Source organism: Rhinopithecus bieti, unplaced genomic scaffold (genome assembly GCF_001698545.2).
Source record: "Rhinopithecus bieti isolate Rb0 unplaced genomic scaffold, ASM169854v2 scaffold_4654, whole genome shotgun sequence".
NCBI lineage: Eukaryota > Metazoa > Chordata > Mammalia > Primates > Cercopithecidae > Rhinopithecus > Rhinopithecus bieti.
The window spans coordinates 845,337-870,934 of NW_016804499.1; the positions used below are offsets into that span (position 1 = coordinate 845,337).

Sequence of the window (25,598 nt, forward strand, 5' to 3'; positions counted from 1 at the left end):
GCTGAGATCCGGCCACTGCACTCCAGCCTGGGCCACAGAGCGAGACTCCGTCTCAAAAAAATAAATAAATAAATAAATAAATAAATAAAAAATATGAGAACAGTGTGAGGCAGACAGACGTTACTGAATTCCAGCATTGGAGCAGTGTTCGTGCTAGGATTCGTATGGAATCAGGTGTTAGCCTAGGGGCCACATGAGATCAGGTGTTGGCGCTGAGATTCATGTCACTACGCCTTTGATTGTCCACAGGAGCGCTCACTGATCCAAAAAAAACCAACCACCACTGTTAGGCATTTAAAATTGCAGACCCCATTGTTCCTCTGTCTTTTTGCTCCAAATCAAAGGACTTTGTACTAAATATGTCTCTACTCACTTTATGCTAAAATATGTTTGTGAATATAATTATTTGAAGAGTAGAAAAGTCAGGGTATCTAGAACCGTCTGTAAGTGCTAAAATTATTTTTTATCATAAAATATTCCTTCAGATAGAAACTTTGTTCATCTATGGTAGGTTTGCTTGAAAAATTTGTACATTTTACTTCATCTGTTGTTAGCTAGTGAAGAAAGCACCATTTTTAAAGCATTTTAGAGTGGCTTTGAAACTTTGCTTTGGTGTTAAACCACATTGGCTAAACAACATGTGTTTGAGTATCTGCTGTAGTCCAAAATGCTGCTAGGCTATTTGAGGTTAAACAGCAGATTGAAACAGAGGAGGCTGCTGATTTCCACTGTTCAAATGAAAATTATCGGGCACTTTATTTGATTTCTGGTTTGTAAAATGTGTTTTAAATGCAACTTTGATGTGTGCGGTTTCTCTTAAAATACACCAGTGGTCCCCACACCTGCCCTTGCCTCACAGCCTGACCTAGTTTGGTGGTTTTCAGGGATTGTTTTGAATTGTAAGACCCTGATAGTTCATTCTGTTTGCAGGTTCCTCTTGGTATGCTTTGTGGGATACGCTTTTGTTTGGTTTTGTTTTAACATATTCAGTGGCCTTTCCACCTTCTGTTTTAACACAGTAATTAAACTCCTATCTGTGCCACTGAGTCCAATGCTTTAGTAGGAATATTTCAGTTCTGGATTTTTGGACAAGGGGTGAAATCAGAGACGTGTAACCTACTTTTGCTACTGGTTCAGTGTTATTCTGGTTTTTAAAGCTGTGAGTTAAAGAAGAATGTGTTATTCTTCTTTACAGATGATACTTCTAAAAGCTCCTTAATATTACTTTGGTTATAGGAGTAAGAAAAATAGAAGATAAATTATTTCAATACATCCTAAAATATTTGATCACAGATTATTATGTACAGAAAAGGGAAATGGAAAATGTTTCCCTGCTTTTCTCTAAAATTGTTAAAATTTTATCATGATTTTTTAAAGCGTATTATAATTAGGTCACGGGATGATCTCTGCTGCTAAAAATGAATGATCATCTACTTAGGTTATTTCCACCAAGATACTAAGAAAAAAAAGAGATAAAACAACAGCAAATTGTTTAAAATGTCACGAAGGGAGCCCAGCTGAGGGATGTGTGCACATGGGTCACTCAATGGCCACAACTCCAGCACCACCCAGTTGTTTGCAACTCTCAGGCTGTAGCTATCGGCTTCTTGGAGCATTGTTAGTGCACTGAATTTAGTGACCATTCACCTTTCGTAAACTGTTTGGTTCCTCAGAGACAGAGTCTCACTCTGTCACCCAGGCTGGAGTGCACTGATGCAAACGTGACTCTCTGCAGCCTCGACCTCCTGGGCTCCAGCAATCTTCCTGCCTCAACCTTCCAAGTAGCTGGGACTACAGGTGCATGTCACCGTGCCTGGCTAACTTTTATATTTTTTTGTAGAATTGAGGTTTCACCATGTTGCCCAGGCTGGTTTCAAACTCCTGAGCTCAGGCAATCTGCCCCTCCTTGGCCTCCCAAAGTGCTGGGACTACAGGTGTGAGCCACTGTGATGGGTGTTAAAACTGTTGAAGTACCTGTTCCAAAAGTCTTAGTGCAGCTTTCATCTTTAATAACCTTTAAAGTATAAAGACTACAGAAAGACCGTTACTATATTTTCTATTGATTTTTTAAATTAATATTTCATAATCCACTATCTTGTGCTCTACATACATCTAGTCAGTTTTCAAACTTGATCAGCATCTCCTGGATCTTGGCCTGTCATGAACTGAAACAGCTGCCTTGAATTTTTTCATCCTTTCATCCAGTTGTTAATTAAATTTCTGTAGGGGTGGGAGGCTCCTTATAATGGGAAACAAATTTCCTTCTTACTGCTATTGGGGACTTGAGCTCGGCTAACCAGAGAACAGGTGACCTTTTTTTAAACATTTGCCATCTTCAATCAGAAGGACTAAAAGAAAATTATTATTCAAAATGTACAAAACTAAGGATAAAAGAAATTTAAATAACCTTTCAAATGCATTCAGACTTTTGAGATGCCTTCTGCAGCCCTGGCCCCCACCATCCCCTCCAACCTGACCCACTGGTGCTTAGTCTCTTCCATCACATTTGAATAAATCACTGAGAGCCCATGGCTTCCCCGCACCACGTATGGCATTGGGCCCTCTTTGGCAGCAATGACTGCTTTTCTGTTCACACGCATTTCATTTTGAGAATGCCAGTGGACACAACAACTGCTCCTTTGGATTTCACCATTGTCAGTGGTTGATCAGCTATTTGGAATGCAGCCAATTTGAGTGAGGAAATATCCATATTTGTGGGCCTGTTACAATAGCGAAAGCTACAGCCACAAAAAAAAAGATGCAACACCGTTTTGAATTTGGACACCAGGCCAAGGTGAATGGTGAGATCATTGTCATCTTTATGACAAAAGAGAACTGAGCAAACAGTTTGCATGTTGGATGATGTGTTTGCAATGACTTTGCTAGATACTGCCAATAAGAAAGTGTTCTGCTCAAGCCTGTAATCCCAGCACTTTGGGAGGCCGAGACGGGCAGATCACGAGGTCAGGAGATCAAGACCATCCTGGCTAACAAGCTGAAACCCCGTCTCTACTAAAAAAATACAAAAAACTAGCCGGGCGAGGTGGCGGGCGCCTGTAGTTCCAGCTACTCGGGAGGCTGAGGCAGGAGAATGGCATAAACCTGGGAGGCAGAGCCTGCAGTGAGCTGAGATCCGGCCACTGCACTCCAGCCTGGGCGACACAGCAAGACTCCGTCTCAAAAAAAAAAAAAAAAAAAAAAAAAAAAAGAAAGTGTTCTTGGGCAGAGATATGTAGGGAGTTGGGTTTTGTTTAAAGCCATAACACAAGGTGGATTTTGGTTGTGTGTTCAGAGCTGAAGTTCTTGTTCCATTGGAGCACTCCACGACTCCCCTTTTAAAAGTGGAGCCTTGGCCGGACGCGGTGGCTCACCCCTGTAATCCCAGCACTTTGGGAGGCCGAGGCGGGCGGTTCACTAGATCAGGAGATCGAGACCATCCTGGCTAACACGATGAAACCCCATCTCTACTAAAAATACAAAAAATGAGCCAGGCGTGATGGCGGGCGCCTGTAGTCCCAGCTGCTCAGGGGGCTGAGGCAGGAGAATGGCATGAACCCAAAAGGCGGAGCTTGCAGTGAGCCGAGTTTGCGCCACTGCACTCCAGCCTGGGCGACAGAGCGAGACTCTGTATAAAAAAAAAAAAAGTGGAGCCTTTTCTTTTGGGACCTATGAAGTTTGGTTTTAAAGGCAAATAGCAAAGTTGCATCTGTGGAAATGGTTACATATCATCACTGTAGGCACAACCTCTACATGCCCTCTGTGACAGTGGAGAAACTTCTCAGGTTTAGAGACAGAGACTTTGAAGAGCAAGCTTCAGTTCCTTTTCAATCATGATATTAAGAAGCATTTAGGGCTGGGTGCAGTGGCTCACTCCTGTAATCCCAGTACGTTGGGAGGCCAAGGTGGAAGGATCACTTGAGCCCAGGAGTTTAAGACCAGCTTGGGCAACGTAGCAAGACCCCGTCTCTACAGAAAATTTTAAAATTCCCCAGGAGTGGTGGCACATGCCTGTAGTCCCAGCTATTTGGGAGGCCAAGGCGAGAGGATCCCTCCAGCCTATGAGGTTGAGGCTACAGTGAGCCGTGATTGTGCCATTGCACGCAAGCCTGGGCAACACAGTGAGACCCTGTCTCTAAAAAGAAGAAAGAAGAAGAAGGAGGGAGAAAAAGGAGAAGGACAATTTTGATGACAGACAGAAGGATAGGCTCCGTTTTATTAGGGGCTTGGACTCTGGCGTGGTTGCTGCCACCCAGGTGAAGCAGCTGAAAGAGACGTGGTACAAAGTACACTCCCCAGACTTTTGTGACTGGCATGGAGGGCAGGCCTGGTTTATTGGTTGCTGGAAGAGTGGCAGATCATATTGGAAGTGAACATCATGAAACCCTCTTGAACTCTGAGGAAGGCACTCAGGCTCTGGATGAAGTCACATTTTCCTTGGAAACTTAGGACATGACAACAGTTCACACTTCAGTAGGTAAGTATTTAATTTCCAAGTGGATTTGGAAGAACACAGACAGCATGGTGATTTTCTCTGGACAGAGATCACATGAACTTACACAGGGTTACGAATATTTTCATGAGGCTGAGGAGCGTCAGAGGCCTCTGAAGGAGCTCTATTTGTTTGATGTTCTCAGCGCAGATCGAACTGCCCACGCTGCCCACAGCCTTGAACTGAGAGTCTGGTTGCTGCATCATCGATTTTCTTCCTGTTACATGTCTCTGTCACCAGAAATGAGAACTCCAAAGATGGGGTGGAGAAAGAGCTCCTGAGAGAGACATTTGAGGAATTTAATCTGATACCCTGAAGAGATTCTCTGGGGAACAAAAGAAGCCTTCAGGGATGAAATAAGAATGCCTGGTTTAAGGTGTTACAGGAATATGTTGAGCATCAGGTTGGTGATGCAATAACAGCAAATGTGGGCCAGAAATTTCCCTTCAATATCCTAAAGTCAAAGACATCTATTCTTGCCCTCAAGGCTTGAATGCCACTACCCAGGCAGGGCTGAGTGGCTGAACCAGTACCGGACGCCCGCTCACTGATCCACTGTAAGTCAGCTGCCTAAGCCTAGGTGCTCTCTGAGCCAAAGAGCAACAGCAAATGTTCTTCTCATTGTGAAGGGTAGGAGTACTGGGGATGGATAGGGGAGCAAGGAAAATCAACCACCCAGGCCTATTGGGGTGTGAAAAAAATAAGTCTTAAGTTTAAAGAGAAATAAAGAGAGAGAGAGAGAGAGAAAGAGACTTCTGAGACACCCTGTATGTCTTGAACTTCAACAAGAGTGAGGAAACAACTGTTTTACTTTGGTGTCTTTCAAATTCTCCATGAGGTGACCAGGACCTTCTCTTCCTGGCTCTGGCGCAGTCAGCCTGGACCCTCTGCCCGCAGCTCCTAGGGCAGCCCTGGGTCCTCGCAGGTAGGTGTGTTGCCGGGGAGCGCAATGCTGCTGCTGTGGTTGCCTAGCAACAGACGCTCACACTGGGAGCGGGAGCCAGTCTGCTCTTGGTACCCTCGCCCCCAGCCCTGCTCCCACTGCTCCAGGTGGCCAGCTGGTACACCTGATGCTGATCCAATGGTTCTAAACACAAATGAGAATCGGTTTCCCAGACCAGACTAGAAAAAGGTCAGGTGATTGGGTTAAAAAATGTTTTAAGGTGTGTTGAATTCCTGCCTGAAAACAGGCTAAGATTGGCTTTGCATTTTTCATAAGAAATGTCTCCTCACTGTATAAGGAAAGTGCTTTTATGTTTTAGAGTGCTGGCAATGTGTTGTGGCACACAATGCAGGTAATAGTGCGAATGCTGCAGCCAGGCTATGAGGGTCTGTGTCCCAGACACTCTTCTTACTCAGCCTCTCAGCCTCTGTAAAATGATGATGACAATAGTTCCCACCTTTTAGGGCAAATACCAAGTAAATTGTTCCATGGAAATGATTTAACCCAGTGCCAGCAATCACTCCATAACTTGAAGCAGTTTTACAGCACACACATTATCATTGTATTATTAATATACTAACATTTTGGGTATATTTTGGTATGTTTTTCATCACATCTGTTTACCTAATTCTTCTTAAATTTCAAGTATAGAATTTATCTTTAACATTGATCGCTAGGCCGGGCGCGGTGGCTCAAGCCTGTAATCCCAGCACTTTGGGAGGCTGAGACGGGCAGATCACGAGGTCAGGAGATCGAGACCATCCTGGCTAACCCGGTGAAACCCCGTCTCTACTAAAATACAAAAAACTAGCCGGGCGAGGTGGCAGGCACCTGTAGTCCCAGCTACTCGGGAGGCTGAGGCAGGAGAATGGCGTGAACCCAGGAGGCGGAGCTTGCAGTGAGCTGAGATCTGACCACTGCACTCCAGCCTGGGCGACAGAGCGAGACTCCGTCTCAAAAAAAAAAAAAAAAAAAAAAGAATGCGAAAAAAAAAAAAAAAAAAAACAGTGATCGCTAAATCTGAACAAGTAGAAATCTTTTGCTATATTTTAGAGAAACTAAATATTAGACTGCCTTAAAAATGTGGCTTCAGGTTCAAACATAATTCTCCCTTTATAAGTTTTCAAGGGATTTATTTTGTCCCCTGCTCTCCAACATTTTATAGAAATCTTGACATTAAAAAAGTTGGCAAATCCTTATAAAAATCCCACTACTCTGTGCTTTTTTTTTAAAAAAGCATAGATACATACATTTTCTGGCCAGGCGCTGTGGCTCAGGTCTATAATCCCAGCTCTTTGGGAGGCTGAGGCGGTTGGATCACTTGAGGTCAGGAGTTTGAGACCAGCCTGGCCAACATGGTGAAACTCCATCTCTACTAAAAAATAGAAAAAATTAGCCAGGTGTGGTGGCAAGGTGCCTATAATCCCAGCTACTTGGGAGGCTGAGGCATGAGAATTGCTTGAAGCTGGGAGGCAGAGGTTGCAGTGAGCCGAGATCATGCCATGGCACTCCAGCCTGGGCAGCAGAGCCAGACTCCATCTCAAAAAAAAAAAAAAAATCTTCCCTTCTCACTGACCCACTAGCCATAGCGCATGCTGGGTTGATATTGCCATGTGTGAATATATGTGTTTACACACTCACAAGATGTGAGTTGTGGAAACTGTACTAAACAGTCTCCTTCCACAAAACTTGAACTTTTAACCTCGCTCAGAATGGAGTCTGACACTGTATGTTTGCTTCTGCCTATGTCTAGAAAAGTAATTCATTGCTTTTTTAAAATGTATTTTTATTTTCAGTAGGAATATTTACTGAAAAGTGCTATACTGAACAAATGTTTTTTTAGTTTAACGTGTGGTCATGAAATTCCTTTCATGAGAATTCACACTTTGAGCTGGAGTTTTCTTTGGCTTTCATGACGTCATTCATTCCCTTGACAAATATTCCCAGAGCATCTCCTCCGGGTCAGGCACTGAACCAGGTACAGGTGCGGCGGGTACCAGGACAGGCTCAGCCTCGGCCCTCAAGCGGTCTACAGTCTAGTGGAATTTTGAGGACACAGTTAAACCATCACAATGCAAGGTGATAGGTGGGACGAGCAGAGACTCTGGTGCTCCCTTAGAGCATGAGAAGACATGCCTAACCCCCAATGTGAGGTAGGCAGTGAGGCCCAGCTTGAGGCTGGAAGGATAACTAGGGGTTGGCCCAGAAAAGAGAGTCAGTCCCCAGGTATTCCCAAGACACAAGCAGCACATGCACCCGACCAGCCTGTTCAGGAACTGGGAGTGTTAGGAGCGAAGGGGTAAGCCCTAAGAAGGGGAGAGTTTATACCAACCCAGCCAGAAGGACCAGGCCCGGGGCTTGTAGCTGATGGGGACAGTGATGTGGCTGGGTTTGTATTACCGCAGTAGCAGCATTGTGCAAGGTGCACTGAAATGAGACAGGAGGCAGTGGAAACCCTCCGGAGGCCTCTGAAATCCAGCTCTGTTAGTAATCTAAGACCACAGCAGTGGCAGACGCCACAGAAAGAACAGGACAGATACTCAACGGGATGCAGTAACTGTTGGGGTTTGTAAGAAAATAGAGTCTGGCATAACTCCCACCGTTCTGGTTTGGAAAATTAGGGGCCCTTATTCCAGAGAAAGAACAGAGAGAGAAAGGAGCAGGTAGAAGGTGTGAGGGTGGCACGGGGCATGAGCTCAGTCCTTGGCAAGGTGAATTCCAGACACTTGCGGCACCGTGGGGGCAGTGTGTCTCGGGACGGTGGCGGTCAGCAGGATGGGCTGGGCTAGGGATCCGCGGTGGGTACGGTGAGAGCTGAGTGGGCAGACTATGGAGGATGCAGTCAGCCCGTCAGGAACATGTGTGTGGGTTGAGAGGCTGCGCTCGGACCCCTGGGTGGAGGAGCCTGGATGCACCAGCCAGAGGGACAGCCTGAAACCCAATGCAGTCTCTAGGAGGAGTCAAAGCAGGAGCCACAGAGATGCGAAGAAAATAAAGACCAAACCTCGTGGCTGAGACTTAGCCCCTGGGGGGCCCTGGATGACCTTGATGAGAGTATTTTCCCTGTGGGGTGAATGTCGAGGCCAGGCTGCCAGGGGCTGAGGTGGGAGTAGCAGGAGGGGAATACAGGCGGGGTCAGACGCGACCTTTCTAACTCTTGGCTGCCGTGGTTAGGAGGAAAACGGGTGGAACTAACAAGGGGAGTGAGATGGAAGGTGTTGTGTGGTTCAGGTGGGACAGAGCTGAATGTGTTGGCTTGCTTGAGGGAAACCAGCCGGTGGCAGAAGTTGAAGCAGGAGTGGAGAGGGGAAGGTGCGCTGGGTGAAGGGCGAAGGTCCACTGGGCAGCGGCGGGCCTGAGGGTAGGGGAAGCGCCTCTTGGGGGACCGGGGCGAGCTGGGGTCTGTGCTCCTGAAGAAGGCCAGCTCCGCAGTGAAAAAGACCGTGTAGGTTTCTTGGAAGGTGGAGGGACGACGGAGCTGAGCAAAGACAAGTAGAAGACAGCGCAGCGCCAAGCCGTCAACTGGGACGGGAGCAGCCACACACAGGGAACAGTGACCTCTCCACGCCCACGGCTGGCATCCACGACTTCGGCCCGACCCCCTCTTGTGACCTCCTTCCCCCAAGTCCAGCACTGCAAACGCCAAGCTGCCGACTGCGACCCCATTGGAAGGGTCTCAGTAACGGAAGGCAGGTGCCAGTCTCGCGCCCTAGTTCCTTCCTCTGCTACAACTCCAAGTTCGAGGCCACAGTGCCTTCTGGAAGAGTGGTAGTGCTGCTTGGGAGCACTGCACAGGAGAAACGGGGGCTGGAGGTAAAGACAGGAGGCTCGGGAGGCGGCGACGTGGGCGAGCTGGAATAGTCTAGAAGCTGAGCAGAACAAAGGCGGTGTGACTGGTGAGCCTCGGAGGGATCCTCCTCCCTGCTAGAATATGCATGATCCTGCGGGAGTCTTCGCCCGCCAGGAGCAGGGACGCGTCCGAGCCAACACGGGGCGCGTGCCCAGGCGACTTTCCCGGCTCGGGGTGCAAGAGAACCAGGCAACCGCGGTGCGGCGGAGGGGCTGCAGGGGCTGCAGGGGCTGCAGGCCCGGAACCCAGGCCCGCCAGCGTGTAAGCGCCCCCGCCGGCCGGGCTCCGTGGGGGGTCAGCTCCCCGACCCCTCCAGCGCGGTAGCGCCTCTCCGAGAGCTCCGGGACCAGCGGCCCAGCCGCCCCCAAAGTCAGCTTCCCTTTCCCTTCCCCGCACCGGGATCCCAGACCAGGGAGGGGCGCACGTCCGACGGCAGAGGAATAGCGGGGCGCGAGCCGGCCCGGCAGGTGCCCATCGTCGCCCCGTGGGACCCCGGTGGCGCGTGCTGTCCTCCGCGCCACGCTCAGCCACCACCGCGCTGGTTGGGACCCAGCACCCAGCGGAGCGCGCCGCCCCCTCGGGGACCCGCTGGGCGGGGCTGAGCGAGGCTTGGAGTGCGGGCGCGGGGACGCGGGGCGAACCCAGGGCGCGACGCCAGCTCGGCTGTCTCCAGCGGAGACCGGCGCCCTCGCCTCCCGTCTCCGTTCATTGTGCCGCATTCATCCAGCAGATTTTAAAGCAATTCTCGTTTAAAAAGGCGTTTTACTCCGCGCGTCTTCCTTACAGCCATTTAGTTGGGAGTTTGCGGTGGGCAGGGGGAGGGCGAAGAAACGCCTGCTCTGAATCGGAAAACACCGAAGAGACCAGACCGTCTCTTTCAGCAGCAGGAAGGAGACCCGTCGTCTGGGAGCCGCGCACGTCTCCAACTCGCTGTTGCTTTTTGCGCGCATTCCTCACTGCCTGACGTCCATCCCAGCGGGCAGGCATGGGGTGTTTGGGCGGCAACAGCAAGACCACAGAAGACCAGGGCGTCGATGAAAAAGAACGACGCGAGGCCAACAAAAAGATCGAGAAGCAGTTGCAGAAAGAGCGCCTGGCTTACAAGGCTACCCACCGCCTGCTGCTCCTGGGTAAGGCCGAGGGGCGCGCGGCGGCTCCCGGCCCCAGCGGAGCGCACAGTCCGGAGCGGCGAGCGCCGGGCTGGGCGGGCAGGGCCGGGCGAGGGGCGCGCGCACCGCCGAGCGGCGGAGCCCGGACGGCGGCCGGGGCGAGCTCCTCCAGCCAGGAACCCGCGTGTAGGAAGTCCCTGTGCTGGGGGAGGAGGATTGCTCAGACCCGGCTGGCGGTGAGAAATGGCAGCGATATCCGGACACAGTTCACAGCCTCCTTTCTGTTTGTTTGCAGGGGCTGGTGAGTCTGGGAAAAGCACTATCGTGAAACAGATGAGGATCCTGCACGTCAATGGGTTTAATCCCGAGTAAGAATGATCGATTTCGGTTTTGCTTCCAAACTGCATGCAAACTTCGTCTCTCCCAAACGTCCCAGAAGTGCTTTCTCTAAACAATGTATTTGATAATTGAGTAGACATTCAAGGGGGAAAAAATTAGATATTAGCTGTTGGATTTGGTCTATTTAGGCAAATCCTCCTCCTGCTAGTGTCTAATTTAAAAAAAAAAAAAAACTTGCTTGACAAAATATGATTTGTAGGTATTCTTGGAGTATTGATCTGTATTACTGGTATTGCTCTGAGCACACTTAACCAATATCTCAGTATATTTTTTCAATATAATATTTGTCTGCATCTATTTCAGTTTATAACTATCAGCATATTCTCCGTGGGATAGACCTGGGTAAAATACATTTACAAGTGTAGCTGCATGGTTATATTTATATGCAATATTCATAGCGATTTTGCCTTGTTTTTATGTAAGCTGCATGGTTGTTTAAAGCTATAGATTTAAAAAACATGTGCATTCAAGTTTGTTTAGAGTGCAAATGAGAAAAGGAGGGTGCTTTCCTTTCCCAGATAAAACCTTTGCAGATGTTGTGTTAGGGGATGATACTGACCTCTAGTGAAACCAGTCTAGGTCAGTGCTGTAGCTGGAAATTTAAAATCCCACTCAATTGATTGGAATCAGTGGGCTAAGGGTAAATTAAGCTAATAACAACTCTCTTTCAATACAGGGAAAAGAAACAGAAAATTCTGGACATCCGGAAAAATGTTAAAGATGCTATCGTGGTAAGGACTTTTTTAAATGATCGTTTATAGAAAGGTCAAGTGCGCTTCATTCTAAAACTGTAGACAGAAATTACATGTTGTAGATTATCATACATGGAGCCTAAATGTTTATCCATATTTTTTTCTTATTCCATTTTAGACAATTGTTTCAGCAATGAGTACTATAATACCTCCAGTTCCACTGGCCAACCCTGAAAACCAATTTCGATCAGACTACATCAAGAGCATAGCCCCTATCACTGACTTTGAATATTCCCAGGTAAGAAGTGCTTACTGATATATTCCAACTAGTGAAAGATGGAACCGTTTTTAATAAGGTTTTTTGTTGATAATCAATATTGATACTAATTCATTATTAACTTTCTTTGAAATCCAGCTCTCTAAATGCCTAAGAGGAATACTTACTCTGTACCAAAATATTTGTGTTTGTTAAAAATATTAACTACAGCCACGGGTGGTGGCTCACACCTGTAATCCTAGCACTTTGGGAGGTCAAGGTGGGCGGATTACCTGAGGTCAGGAGTTCAAGACCAGTCTGGCCAACATGGTAAAACCCCATCTCTACAAAAATACAAAAAAATTAGCTGGGCTTGGTGGTGTGCACCTATAATCCCAGCTACTCAGGAGGCTGAGGCAGGGGAATTGCTTGATCCAGGGAGGTGGAGGTTGCAGTGAGCCAAGATCATGCCACTGCACTCCAGCCTGGACGACAGAGCGAGATTCCCATCTCGAAAAAAAAAAAAAAAAAAATTGACTACAATGGCATTGCAAGACATGCTTTTATGAGTGTGTGGGGAAGGCTGATAATCAGGAAGGCAGCATACCTTTAAGAAATGTTGATGGTGCTTTTTTTCCTATCTGTATTATTAAACTAACAATTAAGCAGTTTCCCAGATAACAACAGTAGAAATTACATGAGTAGAGAAAAATACTTACAGTGAGTAATTGTCTCCCTGGGAATTACAGAAACAGCAGAATTCAGTTTACTCTTAAGATGCACAGCCTTCAGATCAATTAAGAGAAGAATGTATTGTTTAAAAAAATGATAGCATGGATCACTTCTGAATGTTTATCATATTAAAATGCAGTTTGGTTCACATCTGCATTATTTAGGGCTGCTTTTCCTAATCACTTGGATGGCAGTATTGCTTATGCAAAAGAGTGACATCAATATTAGTTTTCTCTCATTTTCAGAATGTACATTTCTTTAAAATATTTGGTCATTTCATAAAGCATGTTTCAAAGGAAAAGTATTTGTTAAGCTTCTCAGAAAGTCATTTTTGTTACAGTGCACCAGAAGAGTGTGTGTGTGTGTGTGTGTGTGTGTGTGTGTGTGTATTCATCAATAACAGTATTTCAAAGTTTGTATTGCCTGGCATGGTGGTTTGGAGACATTTCCTTCTGAGAATCCTCTCTTTGAAGGGAAGCATGTGGAGAAACTGATGTGTAAAATAGAGAGGCCCTGCCCTGCCTGCAAGGCCTGTGTCCCCCAACTCACCCCACCCCTTCTCTCCAGAGCACCATTGTCCTGTGGGCTCTGTGTTGGGATGGCTAATAAGAATGACTTTGTTTGTTTGTTTGTTTGTTAGTTTGTTTGTTTGAGACGGAGTCTCGCTGTGTCTCCCAGGCTGGAGTGCAGTGGCGCGATCTCAGTTCACTGCAAGCTCCGCCTCCCAGGTTCACGCCATGCTCCTGCCTCAGCCTCCCGAGTAGCTGGGACTACAGGCACCCACCACCACGCCCAGCTAATTTTTTTTTTTGTATTTTTAGTAGAGACGGAGTTTCACCATGTTAGCCAGGATGGTCTCAATCTCCTGACCTCATGATCTGCCCGTCTCAGCCTCCCAAAGTGCTGGGATTACAGGCATGAGCCACCGCACCTGGCCAAAAATGACTTTTTTAGAAAGCTTTTATTTTCATCCTTTAATATGATTTTTGCTTCTGATAAGCATACCAATGTAGAGCCAGTGATATCTGTAGAATTTCTAAAATGGAGGAGTGAGGAGTGGCAAGCTGGCTGGAAGAAGGGGCCGGGTATCTGGCCCCATGTCTTTAATTGGATGCCTTGGAGAGGGCAAGGAGTTGACATGGCAGGGGAAAGGGTAGGCAGAAGATGCTGCAGCCACACCAGGATCCTCCGCTAACTGGAGATGCAGGTGTCCTCCCAGTTCTCACTGATACTATGTACACTGGCAAAAACCCAGAACTACATGGTCCTGGTTGAAATCAGGAGTGGTGTTTCGTTTCAACTTCAGATTTAGACATTTATAGAAAAGCATCTGAGTTCTCAGATTTATCCTATCTTGTTTGCCTAAAACTAATCATAAAACATTTTATATATTTAGGGGGAAATGCTATTCTTAACATCTAGTGAGAAATTAAAATTAAGATTTATTAATCAGTCTCATATCTTCTTTCTCCTGTTCATGACAGTCTCACGGTTGATGAGGCATCCCATATTCAACCCCAAATCCAGAAACAATTGCTAACTCCCACCTGTATTGTCTAAGGAATCCAAAGCAGCTAATTTGTGAAAGTGTTTTTGTAGCTAAATCATGAACATATTTAATTAAAAACTTGAGAAACCAGTTGTTTTGAATGCATATATTTTCATATAGATAAATTACGGTTACTTAAAAGTTATTATCAGAAAGCATAATTAATTATCATTATAATGAAGGAGAATTTAGCACCAGCAGATGCAAATGTAATTACAGTGCTCTTTCAGAGGTATATTTTGTGGGGGTTAGTTTTACTGGTGTTTTTTAAGCCTGACATTCTGTTGTCTTAAATGTCTACGCACATGTCAGATGAGAGTATATTTTATGTATATATTGATGTATATTTTTATATTTTTAATATAGCCCAGACTTATATAAATAAGGAAATTAATGTTAAATATGCAACGTTCCTTCTGAAAATGCCATTTTTAATTTTAATATGCCCAGAATTTTCATGATATTTATTTCATAGTGCTTGGAAGTATTTATATTACTTATTAAATTGTGTAATTCTTGTTTTCATATTTTGATGATCCTCATTCAGAATGATATCAAGACAAATCTGACTTATATGCTCCATTGGAAAATTAACTTATTTACAAGAATACATGTTTTTTATAATATACAAGCAGATTTTACAAGTAGAGCTAAATCAAGTGTTTCAATAGTAAACAAAACACTGCTTTACTCAGTCCAGTACTTTTTTGAGATTGAACCCTTGAGAAAGCCTGTCAGTGTCACGGTTCAATTATTTGAGGGTCTTTTTTTTTTTTTTTTTTTTTGAGACGGAGTCTTGCTCTGTCGCCCAGGCTGGAGTGCAGTGGCCGGATCTCAGCTCACTGCAAGCTCCGCCTCCCGGGTTTAGGCCATTCTCCTGCCTCAGCCTCCGGAGTAGCGGGGACTACAGGCGCCTGCCACCTCGCCCGGCTAGTTTTTTGTCTTTTAGTAGAGACGGGGTTTCACCGTGTTAGCCAGGATGGTCTCGATCTCCTGACCTCGTGATCCACCCGTCTCGGCCTCCCAAAGTGCTGGGATTACAGGCTTGAGCCACCGCGCCCGGCTATTTGAGGGTCTTAAGTTAATTTTCCTATAGGGATAAGATGACTTTTGAACCGAATACGTTACATTAAAGTTAAAAATTAGTTTTAGGGTTCTTCAATTTAAGAAGGAAAATGAGAGTAATGACTTGGAAACAAACACCTTGAGAATTTTCTCGGGGTAAATACGGGTGGGTTGCTCTTTGGGTCTTTTGGTCTCTGTGGTGTCTTTCATGTGAATTTCAGTGGAGTTCCATGAATCTGAAGTTGTAACGGAAAGCAGGCAAATGTGGTTAGCACCTGTCAGCCAAGGGCTGCCGTGGGGAGGTCAGAGAGACTCGCAGGCTGGATCTTACCATCGGCCTTACAGGCCGGGTGTGTCCGGACGCATGAAGCTTCGGAGGGTTCTAAGCAGTGGAGCCGTGAGATCTCATGTGTTTTATCAACATCACTCTGGCTGTGGGTGGAAAACGGATTGTGGGGAGGCAAGAGTTGAAGGAGGGTAGCCACTTCGGAGACTATTGTAATAGTACAGAGGAAAGGTAATGGGACAGCTTGCAGTGGGAGGGGATCATGGGGGTGGAGAAAAGTGGTCTGAGTTGGGATTTATTTTGGAAACAGCACCATTTAGACTTGTTGGCATGTGGATGTGAGTACTGAGGGGAAACAGATCAATCAAGAATGACTCTGAGCGTTTGGTTCTGAATTTCTGCATAGAAGGTAGAAACAGGTTGGGAGGAGGCAGGTATGAGGAGGTTTTGTTTTCCTAGTGAGTTGGAGATGACTATTTCGACATCTAAGTGGAGACGCCAGGTGGACAGTTGGATGTGTGAGGCCCCAGGAAGAGCCATTGCAGAAGGAAGGGATGTCAGCAGTGGGCAGTGCTGACCGGGGAGTCAAGACAGACATTAAAGTAAAATGACTTTGGCAGCTTCAAGGTCACCGGTGACCTTGATAAGGACCCGGGTGGCGGGTGTTGAGGAGAGAATGTGATGTGAGCGGGTGGAGGTGGCAGGGGCAGATGAGGCTTTCTGGAGGTTTTGCTGTGGAGGAAGGCTGAGGAGCCAGGCAGCAGCTGGGAAGGTAGGTGAGGTCAAGAGAGGGTTTCTTGAAGATGAAAGATACCAAAGCCTGTCTGAATGAAAAGGGCTGGAATCACTTGGTAAAGCAGGAGAAAATGACAATACAGAAGAAAGAGGCTGTGTGTGGCAGGAGTCCAGTCCTCGAGAAGGTAAAAAGAATGGGATCCAGAACAAAAAAGGACCAGACCACCTCCCCGCTTGTTGAACAGGAGGGAAGGCAGAGAACAGGTGCAGATGCAGGTATGTTTTCAGATTTGGTGGCAGAGGGGTGAAGGACGGCTTGTTAGCAAAGACTTTTCAAGCAAATTGTGAAAGCAAATTGGTAGCTGACATGGGGATGATTGTCTGGTTTTGCAATTATCCATAAACTGGCCCATCTCCTTTTTGTGGTATTGCTCAGGTGGTGATGAACAATGACAGACTGATAAAGTTCTTGTGACCTCGAGCTCATGTGATACAGTTATTCCCTTCATAAGCCAGAACTGTAAAGGGGTGTTTCATACCAGGTTGAAGCAAAAAACAAAAAAACTCCACTTATCTTGACAGCAAACCGGCAGGATATTTGCTGCAGAATAATGTGAAATCTTTGGAGACAAGGCCAGCATGTTATGTTTAATTTTAATTACAAATGAAATAATGCAAACATGTTTTACAAAACATAAATCACAATAGAAAAGAAAAGTACTGAGATTAGCTACAAATAACAAATTGACAATTGCCTGATGAGAGTTTTTCTCATGAATACACCCAAAACTTCAGGTTATCTTTGTTCAAGGCTTGACTCCCACCCATAAGCCCCTCACTAGTTGGCACCGTGTCTCAGCAGCCAAATTTTGCATAGCGGCCAGCAGATGCAATGATGCAAAATAAATAGTGTTAAGTGATTATGCTAAAACGTAGATTGACTGATCATTTATGAAATAGGAAAAATGGACCAGGCGTGGTGACTCACGCCTGTAATCCCAGTACTTTGGGAGGCCAACGCAGGCCAGTCACCTGAGGTCAGGAGTTCGAAACCAGCCTGGCCAACATAGTGAAACCCTGTCTCTACTAAAAATAGAAAAATTAGCTGGGCATGGTGGCAGGCACCTGTAATCTCAGCCACTCAGGAGGCTGAGGCAGGAGAATAGCTTCAACCCAGGAGGCGGAGGTTGCAGTGAGCCGAAATCGTGACATTGCATTCCAGCCTGGGTGACAGAGAGACAGACTCCATCTCAAAAAAAAAAAAGAAGGAAAGAAAAAAGAAGAAGAATGTTGTGGTTGCCTCCTCCAAAAATCCTTTAGCACCACACCAAGCAAAATCACTGTTGAATTCAATTGAGTTATTCATGTGTTTGATTTTTATTCTTAAAATGTGGATACTTTATTAGCTCTTTTCAAATTGTATTTTGCTAGTTTTTTCTAAGGGGAAGAGGATAAATAAGGCTAAACAAGAAACGGAAAAGCAGTCTGATCTGTTGGTCAGTACTCTATCCAGTTACCACCTGGTGTTTCCTAAATGATTACCCAGACAGCAGAGGCCAGTGTTTTGCCTTCCTCCCAGGTCAGAGCTCCTCTGTCACTTTCCAACAGCAGCCCCAAGTCAGGAGGTACCCTGTGTGGCTAGCGTCTGAGTGTTTGGTCAGTGTGTAGGCAAAGGAGGCCACAGTGGCCTGGGCCAAGGCCCCGGGAGCCAGACAGCCTGGTGTGACTTTGAGCAAGTGGCCTACACTCAGTGCAGCTTGTGGCCCTACGTGGGAGCCAAGTGCGGGGCCCAGCCCTGGGGTTGCCGTGCAGATCCTCAGTGGCTGCTGCCAGGTGCTGCTGCATCTCTTTGGGGGATGTGTGCAGAATCTCCAGAATGCGCATAACCCAGTTAGATTCTTCCACACAGTATCTGTGTTCCCTCTCCGAACCTGTCTCTATCTCCTGCTAGAAGGCTTTGTGCTGCGGGTCTGCGTGTGTGTGTCTTTTTTTTTAACCAACCAAGCTGAAGCCCATCATGTAATCAGGACAGCATGAGTTCCTCCACGGCAGCCTCCACTTGGGTTCCCTGCACCCCCGGTGACCATTCCTGCCCAGAGCCTCATCAAACCCACCTCCCAGCGCCATCAGAAAATGATGGGGCTGGCTGTGTTCACTCCCTGAGGACCAGGCCCCTTTCTCCACCGCCTCCTCTCCCCACAGCTCGCTCTTGGAGTGCATCTCCTGCTGAGTGCGCTGCAGACAATCTCCAGGTGCCTGCTAACTTAGGTTATAACAGAATCCTCTGACTCCACTTCAGTAAGGACCTGTGGGCACAACAAGTCAGGGGACAGGCCGACTGGGATGTCACGCAGTGTTAAAGAACATGAGGTCCCCACACATACAGCAAAACAGCAACCGCCTAATTCAAAATGGTATTGAAGTCGATTGCCTCACAGCCATCCTGTTCTTTGCCTTTTGAGCTAGTGAGGTCTGGTGCATGTTTTATAGGAGAAAGGCAACATTTGAGCAGGTGTAAAAAGGGCACAGTAAACTTGCGCCTTCCACAGTACACTGAACCTCTTAAAAACTTGTGTATCTGGCATGGAAGGAAAAAGTACCATGTTTTCCTTCCAGTATTTTCCGATGTCGTTAATAAATGGACATTTATTATAGGGGTTCACTTAAGGTCTCACTGCCCCTCTGCTGGGTCTGTCTTGAATGAGAGTCACTGGGAGAAGGGTCTTCGGGCGCTGCCCTTAGGTGTTCATGGGGCTGAGGCAGGGCCGGTAAGGAGCCCCTGCAGGGTGACGCAAGGGTGGACGGGGTGCAGACACCTCCAGGCCTGGGAGTCTGTGGACAGGATGGTGTCTGTATCTTGAAGGGAGGTCTTAAGAGGAGGTGTGGGGCCAGCCCAACCTGTGTTCAAATTCTAGCCCTGCCAGGCCCTTTGTGTGTGACCTTGAGCACATGACCTCATTGCTATCTGCCTTTTCTCAATGGTACAGTAGAGATGACGGCAACACCTACTTCCTGTGGCTGATGTGAGGATTAAACATGTTAATATCTAAAACAGTGGCTGGGACATGGGCGGTACAGCTTTAATATGAGCAATCCTGCTCTGCCGGAGGAAGTGGAGCAGAGCTAGCGCCATTCTTGGCCTCTCCTCAGGCACCAGGCCTGGTTAGTGGCTCCACCTCAGTCCACCCGGCCCCCAGGTCCCATGGTCTGACATGGCTTCCTGTCCACTCCCCTCTGGATCCAGTTCAGTGGCACCCCTTAGCTGTCACCACCTGCACCTCCGTCTCAAGCCAGCGTTTATAGGCAGTCCCTTCTGTCCCATGCCAAGAGCTGACATCCCTAACGCTTCACAGCCCTCCTGGGGGAAGGTACCCCTAGTTATCCTCAAAGGAAGTGAGACCCTGACTGCTCAGGAACCCTCATCCCCGTGCCCTCTCAGAGCACAGGTTCTCAGGTGCGAGTCGCCCAGGCTCCCCGGCGGGTTACCGTGCACCTCACTTCCTGCCTGTTCTCTGTTGCCAGCAGCCGCCGGAGCTCGGCTCTCCTTCTCTTTCTCTACATTATTTTCAGTCGGATTTTCTTCACTGACGTTGGCCTCGCCCTTTCCCACCATTTCGGCTTGCCTGTGTCCTGCCCTTCTGATCCTGTGGCTGGCCTAGCGCGGTGCACCTTTGCTTCGTGCTGTCTAGTGGTAGAAAGGTGAAATGCACCCTGACTGCACCCCTCAAAGGGAGATCATGCTAAAATAAATACTTCACAAATAGTTAGGTGTCCTAAGGCATGTTCTCTGGTTTTTAAAAAAGTCCTAGGAAAGACCTTTTTATAAAATGCACAACAATCTTTCTTGTTCTAATTTGCACACCTGGTTGCTGGAAGTGGTAGACGCCTGTGTCTTAGGCTCAGGGCAGCCATATGGATTCCATAGGGCCTAACAAGTCCCACTTTGCAGAGGAAAACAGTGATGTGTGTTGAAAATAGATGGCGCGTGAGGCCTCAGGGACCATTTGGCCTGACAGCCCCTGCTGAGGACAGGGAGGCCCGGGAGGTGGAGAGGGAGAGGCGACGTGGAAGTTGATTTCATTTCCCAGCTGTCCATGGAGCTTTCCAGTAGTTGGCGAAGATGGAACATGGCTTCCTGTCTTTCCCGTGAAAGGTTCCCATCACGGAGTAGTCCGTGAGGAGCGGTTTTCAGTGGGGCCACATGGAGGTCCCGAAGCTCTTCTGCCAGCACTGTGGAGGGGAGGCAGGTGACATGGAAGAGGTCATGTGGACTGCCCTTGCTTCAGTAATTACTGAGCACACATATTGTCCATCTTATGGACACCAAGGCGAATAAGGAACAGCACTTGTCTACCTCTGGCAGGGATATAGGCTTAAGAAATAAAGGTGTGTGATGCTACATTTAAGCAAGTTCTTGGGGGCACCTGGGGACACCCATGCAGCTGGCGTCACGCTGAGCTGAATCTTCCTTGAATGGGAAGGGCTTAGAGAGCAGGTGGACATAGAGAGGATAGTGCTTCAGGGTGGGTGGCACCTTTGGAACCTGCAGACCAAAAGCCCAGTCAGGCCGCGGTGGGTTAGGGAGAGTCCTGCGTGCCTGGCCAAGGGGCCTGGGCTTCCTCCTCAAGGCTGGGGGGAACCCATGGTTTTCTTCAGGGGAGTGAAAAATTGGAAGTGGTTTTTTTGGAAGGATCACTCCCGAATTCATCAAGAGGCCAGGCTTCGTATCTGCTGTGGGGATGGTGCTCTGGGAATTTATCTGTCATTGGACAAAGGGCAGTTCTGTGCCAGAAACCTGCTTCCGGGTCTCAAATGGCTTGTGTCATGATATTAAGGAGGAGGGAAACCCCCACTGAGAATGATTATTGTATTATTCTGCACATCTGAGATGCTAATAAAAGGAATTTTTATTATTATAGTAAAACATTTCAGTTAGATACATTAACTGTATTAGAACTTCAATGAAGATACTTTTCTTAAATTCCATTTTTTTCTCTGCTATATTATCATGAGAGGTACTCCTAATAAACGTTAGCTTTTTATTTTAAAATGATTTTAAACTTTACCTGAACAATACAAGAATAGTACCGAAGACTACCATATGTCCTTCACCCAGACTCATCAATAGCTAATGTGTGGCCACATTTGTGCTCTCACTCTCTCTACACTAAGACACGTTTTTGTGAACCATTTGAGAGTTGATTGTAGACATCATGCTCCCTTGCCTCTAAATACATCGGTGTGTATTTCCTTAGAACTAGGACATCCATCCACTTCACTTCTGTAACCACAGCACAGGTATCAAAATTAGGAGATTTAACATTAATACAATACCTTTTGTTTTTTTGGAGACAAGAGTCTCGCTGTGTCTCCCAGGCTGAAGTGCAGCGATGCGATCTCGGCTCACTGCAGCCGAGTAGCTGGGACTACAGACACACACCACCATGCCTGACTAATTTTTGCATTTTTAGTAGAGATGGGATTTCACTATGTTGGCCAGGCTAGTCTCAAAATCCCGGCCTCAAGCGATCCACCCACCTCCCAAAGTGCCGGGATTACAGGTGTGAGCCACCGCATCCGTCCACCATTTTGTAATCAACAAACCTTACTCAGATTTTACCAAGAGTCTCAATAATAATATCATGAAATAATGGCAGTAACAATAATAATAAATAATGATATTGGTAACTCTGGTCAGTAGTCCAATCCAGGATCAACCATGACATTTGACTTCCATTTCTCTCTACACTAGAACAGTTGCTCAGCCGACCTTTTTTGTCATGACCTTGGCCTGACATTGACTTTGTAGAACACCCACACTCAGAGTTCCTTTGAGGTTTTGTGTTTGGCAGCAACAGCAGAGAAGTGATCGTGAATCCTTCCTTCTCAGTGCATCTGTGATGTTAACTCTGGTCACTAGTCAAGGTGAGGTCTGCTTCTATATAGACACCCTTTTCCCCTTGGTAATTTATAAGTAAATTCTAGGAATGTTCTTTGAAACTGTACAAATATCCTGGTTTTTTTTTTTGGGGGGGGGGGTTTCAGACAGAGTCTCGCTCCATCGCCCAGGCTAGAGTGCAGTGGCACGAGCTCAGCTCACTGCATCCTCCTCCCTTCAGGTTCAAGTGGTTCCCCTGCCTCAGCCTCCTGAGTAGCTGGAATTACAGGCACCCACCACCACGCCCAGCTAATTTTTTTGTATTTTTAGTAGAGACAGATTTTCACTATGTTGGCCAGGCTGGTCTCAAACTCCCAACCTTAAGTAATCTGCCCACCTTGACCTCCCAAGGTGTTGGGATTACAGGCGTGAGCCACCATGCCTGTCCCAAATATACTGTTCTTATCAAAACTCACACTCTAGTTTTCACACACCAATAGACTTGAACAATAAATATGTAAGGGAGAAAGCTGCTCAATCTTTTGACTTTCTAAATACTATGATTAAAATAAAATAGGGCCGGGCACGGTGGCTCATGCCTGTAATCCCAGCACTTTGGGAGGCCCAGGCGGGCGGATCACTTGAGTCCAGGAGTTCAAGAGACAAGCCTAGGCAACATGGTGAAACCCTGTCTCTACAAAAAATACACCAGGTGTGGTGGCTCCCACCTGAAATAGCAGCTCCCTGAGCCTGGGAGGCAGAGGTCACAGTGAGCCAAGATCGAGCCACTGCACTCCAGCCTGGGCGGCAGAGTAACACCCTGTCTCAAAACAAACAAACAAACTAAAAAAGAAAAGAAAATGTATGTAAGTTCTGTGTAGCTAAGTGGGGTAGGCTGGAGTCAAAAGAAGTAGGCATATCTATGAAAGCTGAATATAATAGACTGTACATACTGAAGACTTTCATTTTGTTAATAAAATCGAATGATGGTTGTTTTACATCTACTCTTCAAGTATCTATAAAATCAGTTGATATTCCTTATGGTTAATAGCACAGGCTGCCCCGTAAAAATACCTGATAAATTTTTTTTTTAAATGGAGATGGTGGTGCTGCTTTCACATAATAAAAAATGCATCATTTCCTGCTCTTGATAATAAAAGCACATGGAGGACCAGCCACCACAGCGACCTCTCAAACTCACCAGCACACCAAGAAATTGGGGCTTGAGCCACATGACCATTTTTATCTAAAGTGTTTTTTCTTATAGAAACTGAATTAAAAGTTCACAAAGCAATTAAGGCAACTTTTTTTGGTTTTTAAAATTTTTGATGGATATGCAATACGTGTACATGTTTATGGGGTACGTGTGATATTTTGATACAAGCATACAGTAAGTTATCAAATGAGAGTAATTGGAATATCCGTCACCTCAAACCTTTATCATTCCTTTGTGTTAGGAATATTCTAATTCCGGTCCTCTAGGAATTTTGAAGTGTAATACGTTATTAAGTTACAGTTGCCCCATGGAGCTACTGAATCCTGTATCTTATTCCTTCTGTGCCTCTGTGCTTTTGTATCCGTTAATCATTCTGCCTTCACCCACCTCCCCACTATTCTTCCCAGCCTCTGGTAAGCATCATTCTATTCTCTACCTCCATGAGGTCCACTCTTTAGCTCCCACATAGGAGTGAGAACCTGCAATACTTGTCTTTCTGTGCCTGGCTTGTTTCCCTTAACACGATGTTCGTTCTGTCCATGTTGCTGCAAATGACAGGATTTCATTTTTTTTTCACAGCTGAATAATATTCCTTAGTGTATTTGTGTACCTTTTTTTATATTATTATTTCTTGGATAGGATGTCATTGAAACTTCAAATCCTTTGAAAATGTGAGGCTGAACAAAAAAGATTTTTGTTTCCAAAGTCTGCCTGCAGTTTGAATGTGTTGGACGTTTGTTGCTTGGTGTACCCAAAGGAGAAGCCCATCTCTGAGGACACTTGCTCTTTGCAGATGAATGTGGCATTCAACATACCTTAAGTATTAGAGCATTTTGTTCTTATCGTTGCTAGTTTTATGTAACTGAGAGAAAATATTTTGAACGTCTCAGCACTCTCAGGAATCAGTAGAAGGAGCAGAGTGAGGAGGCTATTCTTATGCCAAATTAAGACTTAAATGAGTCAACACGTGTGGTTTGTGAGAAAAGCACACTAGGTTTTAAGAGGCAGAATAATGAAGTTGTTCTTGAGAAGGTTCCTTTGAAACACTGGCTTTATTTTTCAGTTTCGCATGAGAATGTCATCCATGAAGGTGTGGGGGTTTTTTCACCTTTAAAATAATCCCATACTTTTTTTATCCTGTCATCTTCGTGGCATAAATTGAATTAAATCAACTGTATGCATAACATTCTCACTACACAAAGCAATTCCATTTTTAATTTGTGTTTGTGTTTGTTTGGATAGGAAATATTTGTGGATGGCATAAAATCCAAAAGATGTAAAGGAGCAGGGAGGGAAGAGGCTGCTCGTGCCCAGCCCGCGGGGCCCCCAGACACAGCCATCGTGGTTCAACAGAATGGTTGGCCTTAAACTGACTTCGAGTCCCTAAAGGGCGATCTTCTCAACATACTTTTATCTTGTAGTGAAGAGAATCTGTTATAAAATGTTACGGTAGTTGATCTTGTTCGTATGGGGCAAATATCTAACCTGAATTGCCAAGTAAATGTTTTCCAAGTGAAATTTAGCAATAGAGTAAATTAGATGGAAATTATTTGGGTGCTGAGACCAAATGCCTGAGTACTTAATTGCGAAAATATAGAATGATTTTATCAGACAACCATGAAATACTGGTGTTTTAAAGCGTAGAAGCTGCAGACTTCCTCACTGAGGGAGATCATAAATTAAACAGTTAAGCCTGGCAGGGCGTTTGGAGGGCATTTGACATCGGTTCAGCGTGGCTAATAACCTGGATAGCATTTGGTAGTTCTTCGGGACATTTCTCTAACTTTTCAGGTCCTTGCTACATGTCGTCTTTATCACACGAGTTTCCTGTTCGGTCTGTACCCAACCTGTATTCTTCCTTTTGGCTTTAAGACATTCTGTCCCTCCCATACCCATTTGTATTTTACAGACCCAGTTTGATATTTCTGCCCAGGAAGAAATCCCTGACTTCCCTCCCATATGCCATGCTTGCACACTTGCATTCTGTGCCCCCTTATGCTTGCACACTTGCTCTCTGTGTGCCTATACCTTTGCGTGCTTACTCTCTGTGCACCCTTAGCTTGTACACCTGTTCTCTGTACCCTCTTATGCTTGCACACTGGCACTCTAGGCACCCTTATGCTTGCACATTTGCTCTCTGTGCCTTTACACTTGCATGCTTACTCTGTGTGCACCCTTATGCTTACAGACCTGCTCTGTGCACATTTACACTTGCACACTTGCCTCTCTGAGCACCCTTATGCTTGCACACTTACCTCTCTGAGCACCCTTATGCTTGCACACTTGTCACTGTGCACCCTTATGCTTGCACACTTGCCTCTCTGAGCACCCTTATGCTTGCACAGTTGCTCTCTGTGCACCTTATGCTTGCTCTCAGTGCTTGCGTGCCTGTGATGTAT

At 46.2% G+C, this 25,598-nt stretch overlaps 1 protein-coding gene across 1 annotated transcript in view; it reads left to right on the plus strand.

Moving 5' to 3' along the window:
- Positions 1–25,598, plus strand: part of GNAL (G protein subunit alpha L) — a 206,115-nt gene that overhangs the window by 61,869 nt on the left and 118,648 nt on the right. Inside the window, 3 exon segments of the mRNA XM_017868805.1 lie at positions 10,687–10,759; positions 11,467–11,521; positions 11,661–11,780. Of these exon segments, the coding sequence (XP_017724294.1) occupies positions 10,687–10,759; positions 11,467–11,521; positions 11,661–11,780 (248 nt within the window).